At 38.9% G+C, this 19,643-nt stretch overlaps 1 protein-coding gene across 11 annotated transcripts in view; it reads right to left on the reverse strand.

Annotated features, from left to right (window-relative positions):
• LOC121725578 (patronin) overlaps positions 1-19,643 on the reverse strand; it is a 55,493-nt gene that overhangs the window by 2,353 nt on the left and 33,497 nt on the right. For 2 of the 11 annotated variants that reach the window (XM_042112785.1, XM_042112629.1), the window contains exons 6-24: positions 19,392-19,486; positions 18,356-18,481; positions 16,664-16,834; positions 16,242-16,378; positions 16,051-16,132; positions 15,560-15,901; positions 14,669-14,794; positions 13,368-13,558; positions 11,459-11,509; positions 10,777-10,847; positions 10,406-10,691; positions 9,865-10,152; positions 8,775-9,671; positions 8,380-8,616; positions 7,899-8,097; positions 6,856-6,924; positions 4,190-4,279; positions 2,667-2,774; positions 978-1,175 (exon numbers count right to left, since the gene is read on the reverse strand). In XM_042112785.1, the coding sequence (XP_041968719.1) occupies positions 978-1,175; positions 2,667-2,774; positions 4,190-4,279; positions 6,856-6,924; positions 7,899-8,097; positions 8,380-8,616; positions 8,775-9,671; positions 9,865-10,152; positions 10,406-10,691; positions 10,777-10,847; positions 11,459-11,509; positions 13,368-13,558; positions 14,669-14,794; positions 15,560-15,901; positions 16,051-16,132; positions 16,242-16,378; positions 16,664-16,834; positions 18,356-18,481; positions 19,392-19,486 (3,764 nt within the window). Of the gene's footprint in view, positions 1-977; positions 1,176-2,666; positions 2,775-4,189; positions 4,280-6,513; positions 6,623-6,855; positions 6,925-7,898; positions 8,098-8,379; positions 8,617-8,774; positions 9,672-9,864; positions 10,153-10,405; positions 10,692-10,776; positions 10,848-11,458; positions 11,510-13,367; positions 13,559-14,668; positions 14,795-15,559; positions 15,902-16,050; positions 16,133-16,241; positions 16,379-16,663; positions 16,835-18,355; positions 18,482-19,391; positions 19,487-19,643 lie in introns of those variants that run through there. The other 9 variants (XM_042113019.1, XM_042112705.1, XM_042112868.1 and 6 more) reach the window with 9 other exon arrangements.

The raw sequence follows: 19,643 nt of genomic DNA on the forward strand, positions 1-19,643 counted from the left end.
CAGATACACATTTCAAGGTGGTTTATTGCATATTTTATTACGCAAGAGACGTAATATTTTTACGGCTTGTTATTATATTGGGAGAAAATGTACCTTTAGTTGTGTATCACTACTAAGCAATAGTGCATTTGCCTACATTCAAATCTGACAGAACTGCGAATCGTAAGTCTTGCCTACCACTAACCTAACCGATTCTACTCAAACCACAAATACTTGAAGCATAAACTAAAACATTTATCTTCAAACAACTAGACAACATTTAGGTACCTACTATGGCTTTCAAATAATTTGATTTTGAATTTACTATCAAAACGAATGTTTTGTATATTTTTTTAAATTCAATTAATAAAAATATTTTCAGTAATATTATGTAGAATTTACATTTGGCCTAATAAGTCATCACTCATCACATTTGCTGAAAATTTAAGAAAATTTATAAAAATGGATAAAATCATTGTTAGAATAATTGTTTATTGAATATTCTGTAAAATCTGTACATTAGGTAATGTAATTTTGGTTTGAATAAGTTGCTCCAATTATATTATAGTATTAATAATAAAAAAATCTTAGGTATACAAAAAATGTTATTTTGGTAAGTGAAACAATGGAACTGCAGATGATGCGTTACTTGTGACTTCATGGTGATGTAAACATTTACATTTTAGTGACAAAGCCAAGGCAAATGCAAAAACTGTTTGTTAGAATGCTCAACGAAAATCACACCATGCCTTAAACTAAACGTGTCGGCATGACCTCGTCGGGAAGCGCAACGTGACGCAACGTGAATCTAACTACCTATAAAAACGTTTCATAAACCTTTACGTCTCTCTCGAAAGCTCGCTTATAAAAAGAAACAAAAATAATTAAACATCCCTTTATTGTCACTTAACCTGAATCATAAATCTAATAATCTAAACTAACATCTCTAACTTCTATTAATTCTCTAAATCTATCTTTGAATAAATAATAACACTCACCCGAGTAGTCCATGATGGAGGAGTGCGTGGACGAGACGTCGGAGTTGTCGTCATGGGTGGGCCTCCGCTTGCCGATGCCCCCGGGCAGGGCCCCCGGCAGGGAGCCGGGCCCCGAGCCGGGCCCCGCGGGCGAGCCCAGCGCGCGCAGGCCTGGCGACGCCGCGCGCCGGGGCGGAGTCGCGCGCCCGAGCCCCGAGTCTGTACGCACCTCACACGCTTACAACACGCCCTCTACTACTATCTACTCCAAGATATTATTTTTACGAAACAAAAAATTACGTATGCCAAAAAGGACTCAAAATTTCAAGGTTAAGATTAAAAAATTGATTTAATAAATCTAACAAATTCAATGAGTATGTTCTACTTTACTATTTACTATATAATATATATGAATATTATATTAGATTTACAATACTTGATGTACGAGCATCTTAAAGAAGCTGTATATAAAATCCCACAACCAAAGCAAAATAAAACATAAAATTAAAAAACGGCCATTATTATTATTTAAGATACCTTTATTTAATGGGTAATTGATATCTAATACTAAATTAGTTCTTAGTATTTTTTTACGTTTGCGTTGTTAGAAGAGATGTGATGTTTTAGATAGTAACTTTGAAATTGCCCAAGAAATTTTTCAAGAAAGTTAACACAGAATTTAATATTTTGGTAAGATATTTAATAAGGAGTTTGTTTCTATAATATTTTTATAATAATCGTTGAATCAAAAATATGACGAGATTTTATGACTTAAAATTTTGCGTTACAATAAATCAGCTACATAACATAATATAATCTTACAAAACTTATTATGTATAATAATAAGGTCTATTGTACGCAACATCAAGCGACTATTTGCAAAGCTTTCGACTCTAATAAATAACAATTAACAATACTATCGCAAAATTAATAGAACCACGAACTACAAAAGCACTAGATATTCTAAATAATTATGTTATTACTAGAATAAAAATATATTTTGAACGAACTTGTTTTTATGCTTACTTTAAATAGACTCTAACGGCTCATTATAATATCCTAATCTCACAGCGCAGCTTAAGCGTACAATATATATTATATTGATATAGTCATAAATTCATAATACTATAAACGATATTATTACGTAGTTATTATAGACGAACAACCATAAGACAATGTTTCCGTAAGCCCATGAAACCATAGAAACAAAATCTAAAACGACGTCATACCAACACCAAGAGAAAAGAAAACCAGAACATGCACAACCATAGACCAATATAAAATGAACCACAACCAGTAGTAAAAATAGTACACAAATATGAAATATAGTTCTAGAAATAAAATCGGTGTGCTAAAATCGCAGAAGGGGAATGGTCAGGCGAAAAGAAAACAGTAACATTCTGATTCAAAATAAATATTCACATAGAAAAATAATACAGCAGTGTTGACACAGTGTAGAGTAAGTGTTGATACAATATAAAAAACGACAGACACATTTCACGATAAAAGAATATTATTAGAATTAGTTGTAGTGGGGTTTATTAATTTTGTAAAGCCTCCTTAAGGATAATGCCACTTATTGTTACTATGTTATGTTACTGCCATGAACCATCCCCCGGCTGCTGCAACGTAAACCCAACGCACCAAAGCAAACGACACCGGGCTACGTGAAGCGTGTACATACACGGTGTTTACTCAAACGTGTCTTACCGCACAAGTTCATAAGAGAGCTAGATTTCCTTCCCGCCTTAAAGTTATTCTGGTAAGTGGAATATTTAGACCTTCCACGTGTCGACTGTGGTTCATCATTCACACGCTCTGAAATATTTCCTATACATCATCACGCAATCAACATGCGGGCGAACGCAACGGTTATGTTACAATGTTACAGTGTTACAGCGGTCGAGCGTCGCGGCCATGCAGCGATCGCAAGCGAACTCTCGGTTTACTCGTTACATAGATATAGAGGCAAAACAAAAACGCGAATCGATGACGATTCGCTCGTATGATACTGGAACCAGTTGCTCAAATGCGCGGAAGGTCTAGGGATCTGTCGGGGTGAAGCTCAAACCTCTCGGCTTAGTTTGGGTTCGCAAAACGCAAATAATATATAGTAGTATGTAAGCTCGCAACGGGTGAATCCAACCAATCTATGCAATGCTGAAATAGTACACATATATAATAAACTCATTAAAATAAAATAAATCATACAGACCAAAGCATCTACGAATGTCAAACAAGCTGTCTACGGGGATGTCGAGTCGCATAACCGCCTTTAGGCTGCGTTTCCACTGAAGCGGAGCGGAGCTTAGCGGTGCCGAATTGACTAATCACCATCCTCGAAATCTTCGCTGTCATTCCGCTGGAATAGCACGATTGGTCTATTCGGGCACCTCTAAGCTCCGCTCCGCTTCAGTGGAAACGCAGCCTTAAACATGTTTTGTCATTCAGGAAGAGACATCGCGACAATATAATTTTTAAACGTCTAAAAACTATATCGTCAATATTTTGCCTTAGCTAAAAACTCAAAAAACATCTTAACGTAATCTACATGACAATATAAAAAAAATCAAAATCAAAATTGTTTTATTTCTGAATAAATTTAAAATAAATGTTTTCAGAATTTCCTACATGGTGCCTACCACCGGTTCGGGAACTAACCCGGCAAGAAGAACCGGCGTAAGAAACTCGCACGGGGCTCACTTTTTCTATCTTTTTAAAATATAGTTTACAATTTTGTAACCTAATATTATATACGAGTACAATATAAAATATTAACATACATAGTCGTAAGTCATGTATTAATGTAGAAGTAGCCTTGCAAGAAGCCATCCTACTCCCAAGATGTGCCATCGTTTATGAAATCATTGACCTTGGCACATAAACGTTCTTTGACTACTTTTTAAAATTTATCTTTATATTTATAAATTATTTTTATCGCATGCGCTAAAACTAATTTTGAGTTTTTAACTTAGCATATTAATTTCCCCGTTTTAAAATTTCAGCATTAAACCTTACGCATTAAAACGAAGTACTTATCTATGAGTTCACTTGCAAAAAATCTTATCTCTTTGCGATGAAAGACGTTTCATATCATTTAATTAATTAAATATTAAAAAAAAATGTAAAACAAGCAATGCAAGTGAACACATTACGGCGAAGCGTTTCAGTTAGACAGTAGAGCGAAGGGGGTGGGGTTTGCGGTGGGGCGGGGCCGGGCAGGGCGTACTCACCTCGCGAGGTCTTGCACGAGCCGCGCCGGCCGAGCGGGCCGCTCGACGCGCTGCTGGGAGACATGCCGCCGCGCTCGTCCACCGGCGAGTCTATGAACATGCGGTGACATATGGCATACAGTTATGGACTTATGGCATACATCCATGACACGTGATCGTATCACATGCGGTCAATGTGTAGGTTTATATGACATGGTTCATTTACTTATTAGTTATTACTATGGCATAATTCAATGATAGGCGATCGTATAGCATGCGGTCAAATTTTTGGCATGTTATATGACAAGTTTCATTTATTTACCAATTACTACGACATACTTCAAATTTCAATGATACGCGATCGTATCACATGCAGTCTGTTGTGAAGTGAAGACGCACTTGGCATAAGTGAACCACCAGTTCATAATGGGGTAGTACAACAGGCAAATGAATGGTAATCAAGATTTATTTGATCTTTTCAATAATGATCTTAATGCATGACATAATATAATAATCGATAATAATGAAGAACGAACCACAATGCTAAAATGCATATCGTACCTTGCCTTAATGCAGTAGCATTTTTGAGGCTTTATATTTTGGAAACGAATACGTGCAAACAGATATTATTGGAATAATTTTTGACGTATAGAAAGAAAAATTGTATTTTTGTGTCAAAGCAGTCAACGTGTAAAATGTAAAAGAGTTTCCTAAAAACTAGATTCCTTGTGTTTTATAAACGATTATTTAATGAATAAATAGTTATTAATGTCAGAATGTTAAGATATGAAGTGTTATTTTATCAGCCCATTCATAAATTATTAAGCCATTATTACATATATTAATAACTTATACAGCTTAAATTTTTTTTATTTTGAAGTCTTCCTAAAATAATCAAAATTGTATAACCTGAAAGTTCATACATTAAACTCAAGTGACAAGTCTAATACATAATATAGTTGGAATGTGTCAAGCAAACCAAAAACACAAGGACAGAATATATGTCGCAGACGGATTGTATAATTCGCCGTATTACATTACGGCTAGCCGTTTTCAAAAAAAGGGCCGTTTTGTCGTCGGCGTCGACGATTAGCCGAATTGAATACGGCTGAATAAAAAATCGCCGGAATGTATTCGGCGCTATACGTTATTCAATACGGCTAGCCGTTATGTAAGAAAGCGAAAGAATAGCTTTGTCCACACTGTGCCATTTTCTGTTCGTCAAGGGCATGCGTTATAGCGCAGTCAACAGCGAACGTGTGGCATGCCCGCGACGCATGCCCTTTGACCGTATCGAAAACTTCAAAAATGACAATATTGTCCGTAATTGACAATATTGTTTTAGTTCCGTTTCTTAACACTCGTGGCGCTGCCCATGTCATAACAAAAACAATGGCGTTGGATACGGAATGTGTGATGCTAAATTGCGAAATTGTAATTGAATTAAATAAAGAAAATAGTGAAGTTTTAGAGGTTAGGTATAATGCACATCAAAACTGCTAAAGTGGCTATGGATTCTGGTGTTCGGCGGAATGTGGCCGATGAAGATTATTTGATTTTAAAGCATCAAAATACTGCTCCATGGGTAATACTCGAATAGTACTGGGATCTTCGGAATTCACAAGGAAAGTGGCCATGGCGGTCGAGACAAAATTCTGTACGCAATCAAAAATAAACTTTATATAAATTTTATACGTGGGAGAGCCATGCTTCGGCATGAATGGGCCGGCTCGGCCGGATAAATACCACGTTCTCACAGAAAACCGGCGTGAAACAGCGCTTGCGCTGTGTTTCGCCGAGTGAGTGAGTTTACCGGAGGCCCAATCCCCTAACCCCTACCCTATTCCCTTCCCTACCCTCAACTATTCCCTTCCCTTCCCTACCCTCCCCTATTACCCTATTCCGTCTTAAAAGGCCGGCAACGCACTTGCAGCTCTTCTGATGCTGCGAGTGTCCATTTGCGACGGAAGTTGCTTTCCATCAGCTGACCCGTTTGCTCGTTTGCCCCCTTATTTAATTAAAAAAAAAATATTCAAAAAAAAACTAAGGCAATTGAAATATTCGTCTCGTTATGCCCGGTCTGCGCATCCAACCAAAACTAACCAAAATAGCATTCAACAATACCATCTAATAAGGAAAATTGATTTTCATTTTCAACATTGTTTTATTTTGCAATCATTCCCACAATTTAAGTGGGAGTACAATGCGGCTAAACGTGGGCCGCCTTATTGAAGAACGTATCGTAATGAGTTAATGACAATCCGGCTAATCGTCGACACGCCGCATTACAAAACGGCTAGCCGTAATGTAATACGGCTAAATATATAATCCGCCTGCAACATAATAATTATTGATATGCATAATATCTAATTGGTGCTTAGGGAACACTGAGCTACACAAAATGTAATGCAAAACTTCAAATGTTGCAACCTGCTTTTTTCGTCGCACTGGTGGCTGAAAAGATGTCCCAAGTTACTTGTCTTCGAATTTGGCACTTAACACTATTGTAAAGTGAAAACTACAAAGATAGAAAAAGAAAACGCAATAATAATATGTTTGCTATCCAGGTCTAACGCGTACATGAGCTGTGCGCACACACGTATACTTGCGAATCTGTATGTAGATTTTTCAAGTACAATAATTTGCGTTCTCTTTTTAATCCTCGTTTGTAAAGTCCCTATACTTACCACGGTACATTGACGATCTATCCGCCAAGTTGTCTGTGGAGCCGCGATAGTAGTCTCGGCGCATGGTGCCTATACAACACAAGTGTCAGCCGCAACAAAACAATATAGCGTATTACAACATCACTTCCATAGATTACTAATACAGAATATTGCAATTTTATTAACATGTCTCTACCGCATGGTGGATAATGAAAAAAACTTACAACTCGCAAAAACAGAACGATAACAATAGTCAATAATATTTATTGCATAGAATAAAGCTAATCAAAAAGTTGACACAAATAGAAAGATATTATGATGTAATTTTAACGTCATTTAAAATTCTTATTAGCATGTTATCTGTATCAGAAATCTACTGAAGGTACTTTATTGCTGTGTTCAGTAAAAACTGGCCTAGTACAAAAAAATAATATCTACATTGTAATAGTTAAGAATAATTTACAGAACACAACAATATAACGGCTTTGGATTAATAAATTAAAATAGCAGATGGTGCTGGGGACAGGGAAACACTTTTAGCAAAAAAATTAAAAATACAAGCGTGTGTCATCTAGTAAAATAGGGACAAATTTAAATCAGTTCAAGCTTATTCGATGGAAACATGCAAAATATCACTTTGCATACCTTTGTACACTGTTAAAATATGGAAAAAAGCCCAGCTGATTCCTGTGTTACGTTAATATCTTGTGTTACATTTTTAATGGTTAAAAGTTCCCTGCGATGATAATTACGTTTTTTTTTTCAAACTTTACGCAACTTAAATAAATCTTTAGAAGATTTATAAAACGACTTTGTAACTGTAACATACGGTCTAGTTAGAATTACTATAAGCAATATATTTTTTAACATCAAGCCTAGCCCGCTGGTAACTGAGCCTTCGTAACATTTTGCATCTTTTCATTCTCTTCCCATTTTTATCCGACTTCCAAAATGGAGGAGATTTCTCAATTCGACCGTATTTATGTTTTTTTAGACGCGTAAATTGTGTAACATGTGACATGTTGTGTTGTAAAGTGGGCCTACGTGCGATATTCCGTATTTACCGGTGAGGTTAGTAGACGATGGCTGTTTAGAGCCGAGCATGCCCTCAGCCGCCTGCAGCGCGCCGCTGTCCACGTGTATGGTCTTGGGCCGCGCGCGCGCCGGCTGTTTGCCGCGAAGGCGCGCCGCGCCGCCGCCGCCTCCACCGCCGCCGCCGCTCCGTAGCGACTCCATGTAATCAGACTTGTCGACTACTTTGCCCTAGAAACACGTGTTTATTGGAGAAGGCAGAGAAGACAGGTCACATGATACTGTATAAGCACGTATCTAATCAATCTGCTATTGAAAGGCTGTTTTATTTTAGGCTAAAACACGGCTAAATATTAGGATTGAAGTGTAGCTAAATAGTAAACATACTTTTTTCATATGCGTTCAAAATTTTCTCGTCATTAATATTAAATAGATCCGTATGCTTTATTTAGTTAGAGTACTGATTTATATCGGAGTAAACACTATTACGACGAGTATATTACAAGCAGGTACCTCCCGCTCCGCCTCCTCCAGCGCCTTCTTGAGCTTGTACTGCTGCAGGATGGCCTCGCGTCGGCGCGCCTGCTCGGCCTTGCGCGCCGCCTTCACTTCGGCCGCGGCGGAGTCCCGCGCGCGCTGCGCCGCCGCCGCCGCCTCCGCCCGCGCCTTCGCCTCGTCCTGCCGCTGCCGCCGCTGCAGCGACAGCATCATGATCCGCTCCTTCTTACGCTCCATCTCCTCCGCCGAGTTCTGAAATATTGTACGCAAATATGCTTTAGATCCAAGCAAAGACATTAATATAAAAGTTAACAAAGATATAACAAAATGAATTTAAATATAAAAAATAAATATCTGTTTTAAATTAATAAACACACTAAACACCATACAGTATTATAGTAAAAACTTACAGGGTCAGGGTTCATTTCGCCTATAACTAAGGCGGCGGGCTCGGCGCTGTTGACGCGCTGCGGTCGCTCTCTGGGTGGCGTTTCTCTTCTGTCGGAAACGTCATCAGATCGCATCGCGTCCCGCGCCGCACTGCGGTGCACCACGAACGGCTCCTCGGGCTGCAGGCGCTCGTCCCACGCGTTCTCGGGGCTCCGCTCCGGGCTCGCGTACTCGCTGCGCTCCTTTCTCGGCGATCCCCGCTTGGCTCGGAGGGGGGGCTTCGGTCTCTTGGGCTGGTCGTTGTCGAACGATATGTAGAAGCCCTTCTCGTTCTGCTCGGCCTCATCTTCGAGCTGCTGGAAGGAGTTTCTGCTGAGCGAGGGCCTCGTCGGCGACGGGATCCGGTAGGTCCGCGTGCCCGACGAGATGTTCAGTCTGTTGATGCCCTGCCGGAGCGCGTCGTCTTCGGCATTGCCGATGAAGGAGATGTTCTGCGGCTCCATGTCGTCGGGCGTCGGGGCGGGGGCGGGCGCGGGCGCGGCGCCGGGCGCGTGCAGCTGGTGCAGGCTGACAGGCGGCTCGCCTCGCCCCCGCACCTCCGGCAGGGAGCCCTGCCGCTGCGGCGTCCTCGACCGCCGCGGGCTCGACAGGGGCGGGGACTGGGACGCGTACTGGTTGGCATTTATCACAGTGTAGCTTAAGTGGTTTTGGGAGTCTCGCGCGTTTTCGGTACCGTTCTGGTATCGATCGGAGTTGTAGTGCACTTGGAAGGGTTGATTCGTTCTATCGTGGAGAACGAAACCTTGCGGATTCCAATTTCGTTCGGGAGGAGGCTGGGGCGACGGCGACTTCCACGTCCTCTGGGGCTCGGGCGTCGCCTGCTGGTACTGCTGGGGCTGGTGGTTTTGTTGATGAAGCTAAAAATTTTGAAATTAAAGATAAATACAACGAAAAAAAATACCAGGAATCACTTTTGCATTCAAGCAAATGTGCCCGATACCAATGCCGATAGGAGGCCCATTTCCAGCACATTCCAGAATGGAATGGAAAGTTTGTAATGATAACATCGAGTTTAAGGCGTATCCGAGAATAAAAGTGTGCGAAGCCTACCTGCCAACCTCGCAGCTCCGCATTTTCCTGCTGCTGCTGTGCATGCTGCGCCCAAGTCTTCCTCTGGGGTTGTGCGGGCGTGTCGTGCAAATAGAACTGCTGCCGTCCAAACTCTTGGTCTATATCCCTATACCGATACTGATAATTGTTTTGGACAGTTTGCTGGGCGTTCTGTTGCGTGTTTTCGTACTGTTGGTTCTGATGGAAGTCGCGCGGAATGTGTGGTGAGGAGCCGAATGCGTTGAGCGGTTGCCGCGACACATTGTGCTGTGAGCTGAATTGGCTGTGCTGCAATTTAGTGGGTGTATTAGCGTCGGTGCAGTTAATTTTAAATTTTTTGCATTTTATGTAGAATTTAATTAATAATTCCATTCTGTTATTACTAGAATTACTTTCTTGTGTAATTTGATTTATTATTAAATTTTAGGGATCAGTCTTTATTTTTCACGTGAATAAGATTTTTCTTGTTGCGAAGCGGACTGTCGCAAAGCGTTTCCCGCAACCCGTGAGTTAGTATTTATATTTGAGCATTGATACTTACCAGTTGTGGAATGTTCGGTTGATACTGTTGTTGAAAAGGCGATTGTGGTAATTGTGACGGAGGTTGAAACAGCTGTTTGGCTTGTTGCTGCTGCTGCAACTGCTGCTGTTGCTGCTGCAACTGCTGCTGGAGCTGCAGTTGCTGTTGTTGGAGCTGTTGCTGAAGCTGCTGCGCCTGCTGCTGCTGCTGCTGTTGGAGGTGGTGCTGCTGCTGTTGCTGCAGCTGACTCTGTTGACTAGCTAGCCTCGCGATATCACTCTGTATATCTTGCAGGCTGGAGTTCATTCTGTAATAATGATCAGGCATTTAATTAAAGGAGTGTAATATTTGGTACAATATTAATATTTTTGAAAATAATTGAAACTATTTACTTCGCAATAGATTGTTGGTACTGTTCTAATGCCACGGTGTCAGCAGCTTGACTCGCAGAATCCGATATGTCCTAAAAAGTAATCATAATTAAATAGCGATAATAATTTCCATTTAATTTCAATAACTGACATTCTTAATAATAGACGTATACAAAATTAAAAAACATATTTAATGTTATTTTTAATAATTACTAAAATAAATCATGCAGCTTTTGGAATATTTCAGTTATTTTTACAAAACTTGTGTTGTGTTACATCATACATGCCATTTATTTACGTTCATGCTGATTAAATTACTCAAACACATGGTACTGACAAAATGCAATGAATTTTGGTATCAGAATTTCAGGCAAGAAGAATATATTTTGTCTAACATGTTACTTATGTTTAATAACTAACGTGTTAGACAAATATCCTGCGTATTTTAATTACGAAAATTTCAATAACAAACTGACTGTCTCTTATTTGCGTTATTTGATTAATGATGTCGATTAACAAATTAAATTGATATCATCAGATATATACGGGCATTGTGTTTCCCTGGCTGCGGCAGCTACGCTGTCGCGCATCTTTAAAAGCAATTATATATTAATAAGAAATAATTTTAGTAATTATGAATTCTAAATGAGTATATAATTATTAGTTGTTGATCATTGCGTAATGTCAAAAACCAGATACTCACCGACTGTGACTCGGCCGGGCCATCGTCTGCGGGTGTTCGCGCGCCCTTACCCTGTAACATTATCAACGTGCAACCACCACCCGACAAACAAGTTCGAACACACAACGTTCGCGAACATTCTCAGTAGAGCATAAGCAGATGCGAATCACAGTTGTCTGTGACAGTACATACTCGTACATTTGTGACCACAATTAAATAATAATTGCAACTGTACTTTACGTAAGTACACTCGCAATCATTTCAAAATATACTCAAGTGAGAATACGCGAGCGCCTGTGTCGCATGCGTAATGTGTCTACTGCCTACGTCACGTGTTCATTATACAATGCGGTTTGTTGCGCTAAATATCAATACCTAATATCTTGTAGTAGGTACGTATTATACTAAGTGACGGTGAATTGTGAACAATGTTTTATGTAACATGGATTTATAATATTTATAAAAAATAAGCTTGATTAACCATAATGCGTCGACTAATGTTATCGGGCGTCATGAACACGTGACAAACTATGTATAGGTGTAAAACGAGTTACATGTAACATCTCATGTTAGTTACTGTGCAACGTGTTAGTATAATTTTGAAAGTAAATCACATTTATACAGTTCCTCAACATGAACATGGATATGGGAGTGAAAAGATCAAAACTATCTTTATAAATATGAAGGAATACATTTGGAATAAAAAAATATATAACGCGGAATATACGCAAATGATTTTATAAAGTTAAGCTGCAATATCTACAATGCAAAGCCTACTTCACGTGTAAGTCGCGATGATTTTACGATAAAGTCCTTTATTTAGAAAAAAGAAATGACTACTTCCCTTGTCAATAGAACTGCTCGAATGACTTGCGGTCTAACTTTATTGCGATAATAGAAAGCTGAATAAGCATGTGAATAAACTGTATAGAAATGTTTTTAATTCAAAATACGGTAACAGATAATAAATAATATCTATATCTATTGATGTGTTCGAACCAGGCACTCACCAAAGAGGCCAACTGGTATTGCAAAAATGCGTCCTAATAAAATACAAAACATTTTATTTTTCGTCGGGACAAAGATGTAATTGAAATGAAACCTAGAGTGTTTTTCCTCATATCCTGCGAAATATGTTTTAAGGTGTTGCTAATTGATTTTGTACGTAATATTTCATGTAATATAATCTTATAATCTTAAAAAATAAAACATTAGCGCTCTCATTTCTATCTACCACACGCATCCCAAAATCCAAATACCTTAATAGAGGTAAACCTCTAAATATGTCAATGATCACTCCAATAAAAAAGCACTCAACAGTAGATATACAATCAAATAAACTCTGACTCGATCTAATATTCATGCCAATTGAAAGAATATCATTAGAACAACAAATTTTTGAAATTTTGCTTTTTGGGTTCTATCTACCGAGACAAATATTATGAGAGGGAAAGTAAAAAAAAATCAAAATTGAAAACTAAGTGTTTCGGGGGCCCGATTCATAATGCGTAATTCAACTCGGAATTGACAATGATAGCATTAAGTTATCAATTCTGGGTCGAATGGGAATTGTGAATACTACCAAACTAATCGTATGTGGTACAAAATAAAGATATTCGCACATTATATCGACTATTGAGTCGACCCAAACCAACTCACAGTATCGCATTGATTTCTCAGCTTTATGAAGTTGATTTACTTGGGAGTTAATTTACTAACGAGCAACCGACTGGCTGTCGATGCGGTCTAAATTGACTAATTCACTCTAATGTCCTGGCATAATGATCACAAAAACGTAATCTAATATAGCTAGCTATATTAGCTTACGTTTCTATGCCTGTGGCCTGTGGGTTAAGTTGGAGAATTGGTATAATATGCGAATACATTAACCCTGCTACACGGATACGTCGGGCTAGCTGTATAAACGTACCCTGGTAACGGCCTGCAGGAAAGCCTGCTGGCCGAGCTGCTGGCGCTGCTTGCTGGCGGCGAGCTCCACGCGCCGCTTGTCCAGCTCGATACGCCGCCGCTTCTCCTCCAGCTTCAGTCGGATGTTGTTGAGCTGCGCCGCCATCGCCTGCCCGCTGTTGGGCGACGTCGCCGCCGAACCGTCGTCGCCGTCTGTAAAAAAATCACATCGTATTGTAGATATGACCATTGTATACACAGACAAGTACCCATACGCGAGGCCATACAAATTTAAAAAACACCCTAATTTTAACCGCGAAGATGGTTGGGTGCTGCCATCTAGTTGGGATCCAGTGATAAACAAACTAAAGCACAAATCTAGAACACCTCGGCTTCAAGACACAGTGAGTTTGTTCTGCGTAGATCGGAACGCAAACAAAAATTGATGAATCTTCGGGTAGTTGAAGAACTTCAATGAATTGGACCACTGTCACCTTAGTCCACCCGTGACCACGGTCGCTGTAAAGCAGCCGAAACGTCGGGATTAATAAAAGTGCTCCGCAAAAAAATCCGTAAGTGTTTCAATATTATAATACCCAGACAAGATTAAAATAGCTCGTCAAAATGCGCAGTGCTGTGTTTCATTAAAAGGTATCTTTAGCTTATTATCTATTCTGTGTCTTTACTCATAAACCTACTAAAGACACTGTCCTTAGTAGGTTTATGAGTGAGCTAGGCGGGCGCTCCGACGGATGCATCTTCGCTAAGTGATGTTGCATCTCAACATCAAAGTTTACCAACAAAAAAGTGTAAAAATACGACGTTATTCCTCTATACCGCACGCGACGCATCACAGTCCATACCATAAAGTTAATATACCTAGCGGAATAGAGAAACAAAGGCCTGAGCAAGAGAGATGTCAATATCAGTAACACTGCGTGGTAAAAAGAGACGTGTGATACATGACAGCAGCACTCTTTTTTTGACGCCCAGTCGGCACGTGCCGCACGTTGACAATTTAATCTCATAGAATTCATGTTCAATCATGCTTGTGTAAGTATACGTTCACATATTTTTCATACAGATGAAAACCAATTTCGGTTTTGTTTGACAGCTCGAGATTGTTGCTCTACTCCGCTAGGTATTTTAACTTTATGGTCCATACAGACTAATAGCTATTACGCCATCAGCAAACCCGTATCGTATCGTCGCCGATACATTTAATGCTTTTAAACTCGATTGCCAATTATTAAGATCAAATAATCAGCAAACGTACTACAACCTTTTAAGAACTACAAATTATATTCTAAATTATTGACTCACTTGGCTGGGTCTCCTGTTGCATAAACTGTTGTTGCCAAGTAGTAGTGTTGGCCGGAGGAGTACTGAATGAAGTTTTCCGTCGCTCAGTTCCTATCATCGGATCGCCGTCACCCAAGTGAAACGGACCTAATACAACAAATACACAAAATGAAATCCATCAAAATATCGTGATTAACTATGATTAATGATAGTCGCTATATTAACAGCTATAATACCAGATGGGACTCACATCTAATTAAAACATGAGATAAAATCAGATTTTGTCGACTTTACATCAACTTTACATAATAAATATTTGCAAATAAACACGAAATAAACACTTCTGTTCACATAATACAAGTGCTTCGATTGTGCATTTCAAGACAAAGATTTTTGAAGGCGTAAAAAGCATAATTTTCAAAGTTTTGACACAATTAAACAACCAAATATATAAAAATCATATACAAAAGCTCGTTTGTCATTGAACATTTAAAGCTAAAAATACCAATGTTAAATGAAATGCAACAATTCTATTGAAAAGAAAGAAAGGAAAGCTACTTGTCGATTCAAAACAACGGTAATGATTGAATCTTTACTTGGGAATATGTGGTCTAATACAAGCGCTAGACTACGGAACGACGTATTTTGCGTCATTCACAGAAATCTTTACATTTGATTATTTGTATTTTATTTGTAGTAATGTGTTGAAATATCATGTGAATAGAATACATACATACAATAGTTAGCATAATTTTAGTCACCATCAACCATTACTAAATAACTTTTTCTTTGTAATGCTACGTAAAAAATAAAATTTCTCTAACAACTAATATAGATTCTTATGAGTTGTTCAACAGTACGTTTTATTTTGTAGGCTATAACTAATTATCATAAGTAACAATTTGTACGTACTCTGGTCCCCGTTGCTTCTGACCTTGAGGTCAGCGAAGCTCGTCTTGGCGTCGCCGTCGGGGGCGTCTCGCTCGCCGCCGTCCCCGCCCCCGCGCGCCCAATCGCGCTCGATGCTGTGTTGGCGACTGTACCGCTCGTCTCTTTCGACGTTCTGTTGGCGATTGTACCGATCGTCTCGTTCCACGCTTTGCTGCCGACTGTACCGATCGTCTCGCTCGACGCTGTGTTGGCGACTGAACCGATCCTCCGGCGAGCCGTTGTGGAAGTCGCCGTGAAAGAATTGAATCGAGCCTCGGATGTCTTGGCGCGAGGAACGCAGCGGGGGATTGTGGTCTAGCGGACCTAATACAGTTATGAAGTATGTAGAAGTTGTAAGATAAGTAAAGACAGAATGATGCTTAAGATTTTTGCACTATTACTCTTAGTAAAACATTTAGCAATTCCAGGTCCCTTTGTTTTATTTCTTAAAAAGTCTGAGGATAATAATTTACCTGCAGGTGCGGATATTTTTCGAGCTGTTTGAAATGTTGCCAGTTCTTTTTCGGGATTACGTCCAGCGAAGTGTAACCGATCCTGTAAAATAACAATTCAATTTATTGTTAACATGTTAATCTTAATTAAGCTGTTATTTCAATTATTTTTATTCTGTAGTCTAAAAATTATAATAAGGATAATATCACACCTGGGAGCCTCCAAAGTTTTCGACAGTCAGTTGGCTGTCATCGGACACGGAGCCCCGCCTCGACCGTCTGCCGGCGAAACTGGCTTCTCGAGACCCCGCCCACTTAGAAGGTCGGCCCGCTGCGCTTTGCTCTACCACTGGAACGAACAATTTTTGGGACCATTAATCATGGTATTGGCATTTCAGATTTAAAGTAAAATAGGTAATCATAACATGGTTAATCCATTCATAGCATTATATACCAATTTCCATAACGCATTTTTAGCTTTGGCCCATAATCCATGTCATCTGTAATACGTCAAAACTGTAACACTAAAATCAAAGTACAATCCGTTTTAAATCATTTTAAATCTAAATGTTGCCGATTTAAATATCACTGAAATAACCGCATAGTAGACTAGTTTAAAGTTTAAAAAACCCACCATTTTCATCGTCCCGTCTGGCCATAGCCGACAGCGTGGTGATGGCTTTCCGGCTGTGTACCACGAACTCCTCCCGCTGCGGGCTACAGCTGCGACGCTCGGGCGTTGAGCAGGACGACCTATTGGCGGGCCCGCGCGGACGAATAGCGCACGCGGACGGGGAACGCGGGACTGAAATGTGACGTCATCGTATTAACATAAACATAATATTGTTTCGAAGCACAGCGACTAGAAGATTGATGTGAAAACAATTTTATGATCATATCAGATGTAATCATGTATATGTGAAAGACAACACAGAGTAAAACATTATGCCCCTACTAATAAAAAGTACATGCTGTGTATACGCACGTTATAGTTATACAATATTTTGTTTGTAACACAGTAGGACAGCATGAATCTTTTATTAGTAATGGGGGAAAATACAAAACCATAAAACCGTAATGAGTTTACATTATTACCATACTGGACAGTAGACGATTGATCTAGCTAAAATAAAAAATAAAAACTTTTTAAAACATAACATTAAAACAAACACAAAAATCTAAAAGTGGATTATGGTCGAATCTCGAAACCACGACGTCGGTGAAAAAAAAATTAAGTATTGCAACCTCGTTCTTTATATTTATAGTTGCATGATAGTTATCAAAATAAATGTTCTAGGGAACCCGGACTGTCAGGTTTATTTTTTAGTCTAGTTTTTATAGTCTTCTATTAAATATCAGAAATTATTAGCACTTACATATTAAAGTCTATGAGATAATGATTGTTTGAAATTAATGCAACATAGACGACACAAGAAGCGTGAGACGACATGCAAGCTCCAAACACAATTAATAACCAAGGATTAAAAGCAGAGTGATTTGTTAAATGTTGTATAATGTATAATATGATTATGATAAATAACAAGCAAAAAACAAAAAAAAAAAAGACAAAACATGTGAAAAATAACAAACATAATATTTAAGTGGGATAATGAGAAAAACAGTGGACACATGATTATGATATTATTTTGGAAAAAATGTAATTTCAAATACAAATGTTTACATTAAGTATATAACATTTGTTTACAATAATTTCACTGGACTTTAATAAACTCTTCAATGACAGTTTATGCTTATAAAAACCTTAAAACCTTCATGGAATATCCCTGTTTACGAAAAGACCATTACCACCAAGGCGAGAGAAATTGGTCTATGTAAATTTAAAATTGGTTCATTGTGTATGATATGATATCTTACTATTTTTCACAAAACTATTTGAATGATGATAATATTATGATATTGTCTGCTGAAATGATAGATTCCCGAAACATTTGAATTTCCCAAATAAAATAAAAACAATGTGACATAAGCTGGCGGAACTAGGCACTGTTAACAGGTTTTACATAATATTTCTAACAATTTTCAATATATTTTATTTTTATTGTATGATTAATTATTATTCAATTATAATATGTATATCATAGATAATCATTATAACAACAGAATATGGAGTAAAACAACTATTACAAACAGACTAATAAAGTTATCTACAGTTCATAATATCTTAACAATGAGCGTACATTCTAGCACGATATAATTGTAACTGCTTACAGACAAAATTTTGCAATAAACCTAATTCCGCCGATGCAACAAAACAAAACACGTCACACGGTGCGGTCTCTTATGGCAGGTGGGCGGTGGGCGGTACCTGCGAACTGCGCGGCGTGCGGCGACGGCGGCGCGGCGTGCTCGCGCAGCTCCGGGATAGCGACCGGCGGCGGCGGCGGCAGGCACCGCTTGTGCCGCACGCCGTGCGCGTTGCAGTCGCCGCGCGCTGTACACACGCCACAGCGTCAGCCACGCACGCCACAGGACACACCGTGGGCCAAACACGCCACAATACACGCACGCGACAGCCACGTTCGCCACAAGTCACGCACGCAATTGCCACGCCAAAAGCCAAGTTCAGCCACAAGTAAACCTCTCGCTCTCGCAACACCCCATACGCCACATGGTCAAAAGTACATGTACTCCGACATTTATTATGTTTCACTTAAGTTTAATATTGTAACATCAATTCCCAATCAAAAACATCCCATTTAACATAGTATGCACTGGACATAGTATGTATCCTTTGCCTAAGCAATGGACATGCACCCACCAATGAAATTGGCCCCTTTTATATTTTGTGATCCGAGAGCGAAATAGTAAGTGCACCCAACACGGCCATGATACCACCACGAATTTAAAATAATAATATATCTCAATCTTAACAACATACTATCTCACTCTCTCTTTGAATTCTTGCTCTTTCACACTGAAGCTATAATATAAACAATATAGAATTGTGTTTTTTATTTTGAAGGTTTAAACTTAGTTTGAAGTTAACACTGCAAGAATAGATGGAACATTTAAATAATGGTCTTTAATTCAGCAATATTTTACAGAAAAGTTTAAATACTATAGAATACTTAAAACATAGTTACATAAAAACGATACTCACCTTTCAATACTGAAAGATTTAACCATTAATTTGGCAACAAAGTCATAAATTATAAAATAGAAGATAAGTTAAAGTGTATTTAATAACTGCAATACCATAGTCATACTCTCGATACAGAAGCGTTAAAATATCGTGTTTTTTATTAGTGGGCAAAGAGCGCCTGATATTATGACCACATACTCCCGGTAGTTCTAGCATGCAATGCAGATACATGTCGAAATGCTGGATGCATTGTACTCACCGCCACTACCTGGGTACTTGACTGACTTCACCGGATGAACTTCCAACATGTTGAACAGATCTGCCAGCATAGCTATTAAGTTTTGTCGCATCGATCTGAAAATAGAAACATTTGTGTTATTTTTATACATTTCCAAGTTTTGATCATTAAAACTGATAAGAATGATGAGGTTCCAGAGAAAGTTATTTTGGCATCAATCATTGATATAATACGTCATAGAGATAAAATGATTTCTCTCACTATTCATTTTTT

This window comes from Aricia agestis, chromosome 1 (genome assembly GCF_905147365.1).
Source record: "Aricia agestis chromosome 1, ilAriAges1.1, whole genome shotgun sequence".
Lineage (NCBI taxonomy): Eukaryota > Metazoa > Arthropoda > Insecta > Lepidoptera > Lycaenidae > Aricia > Aricia agestis.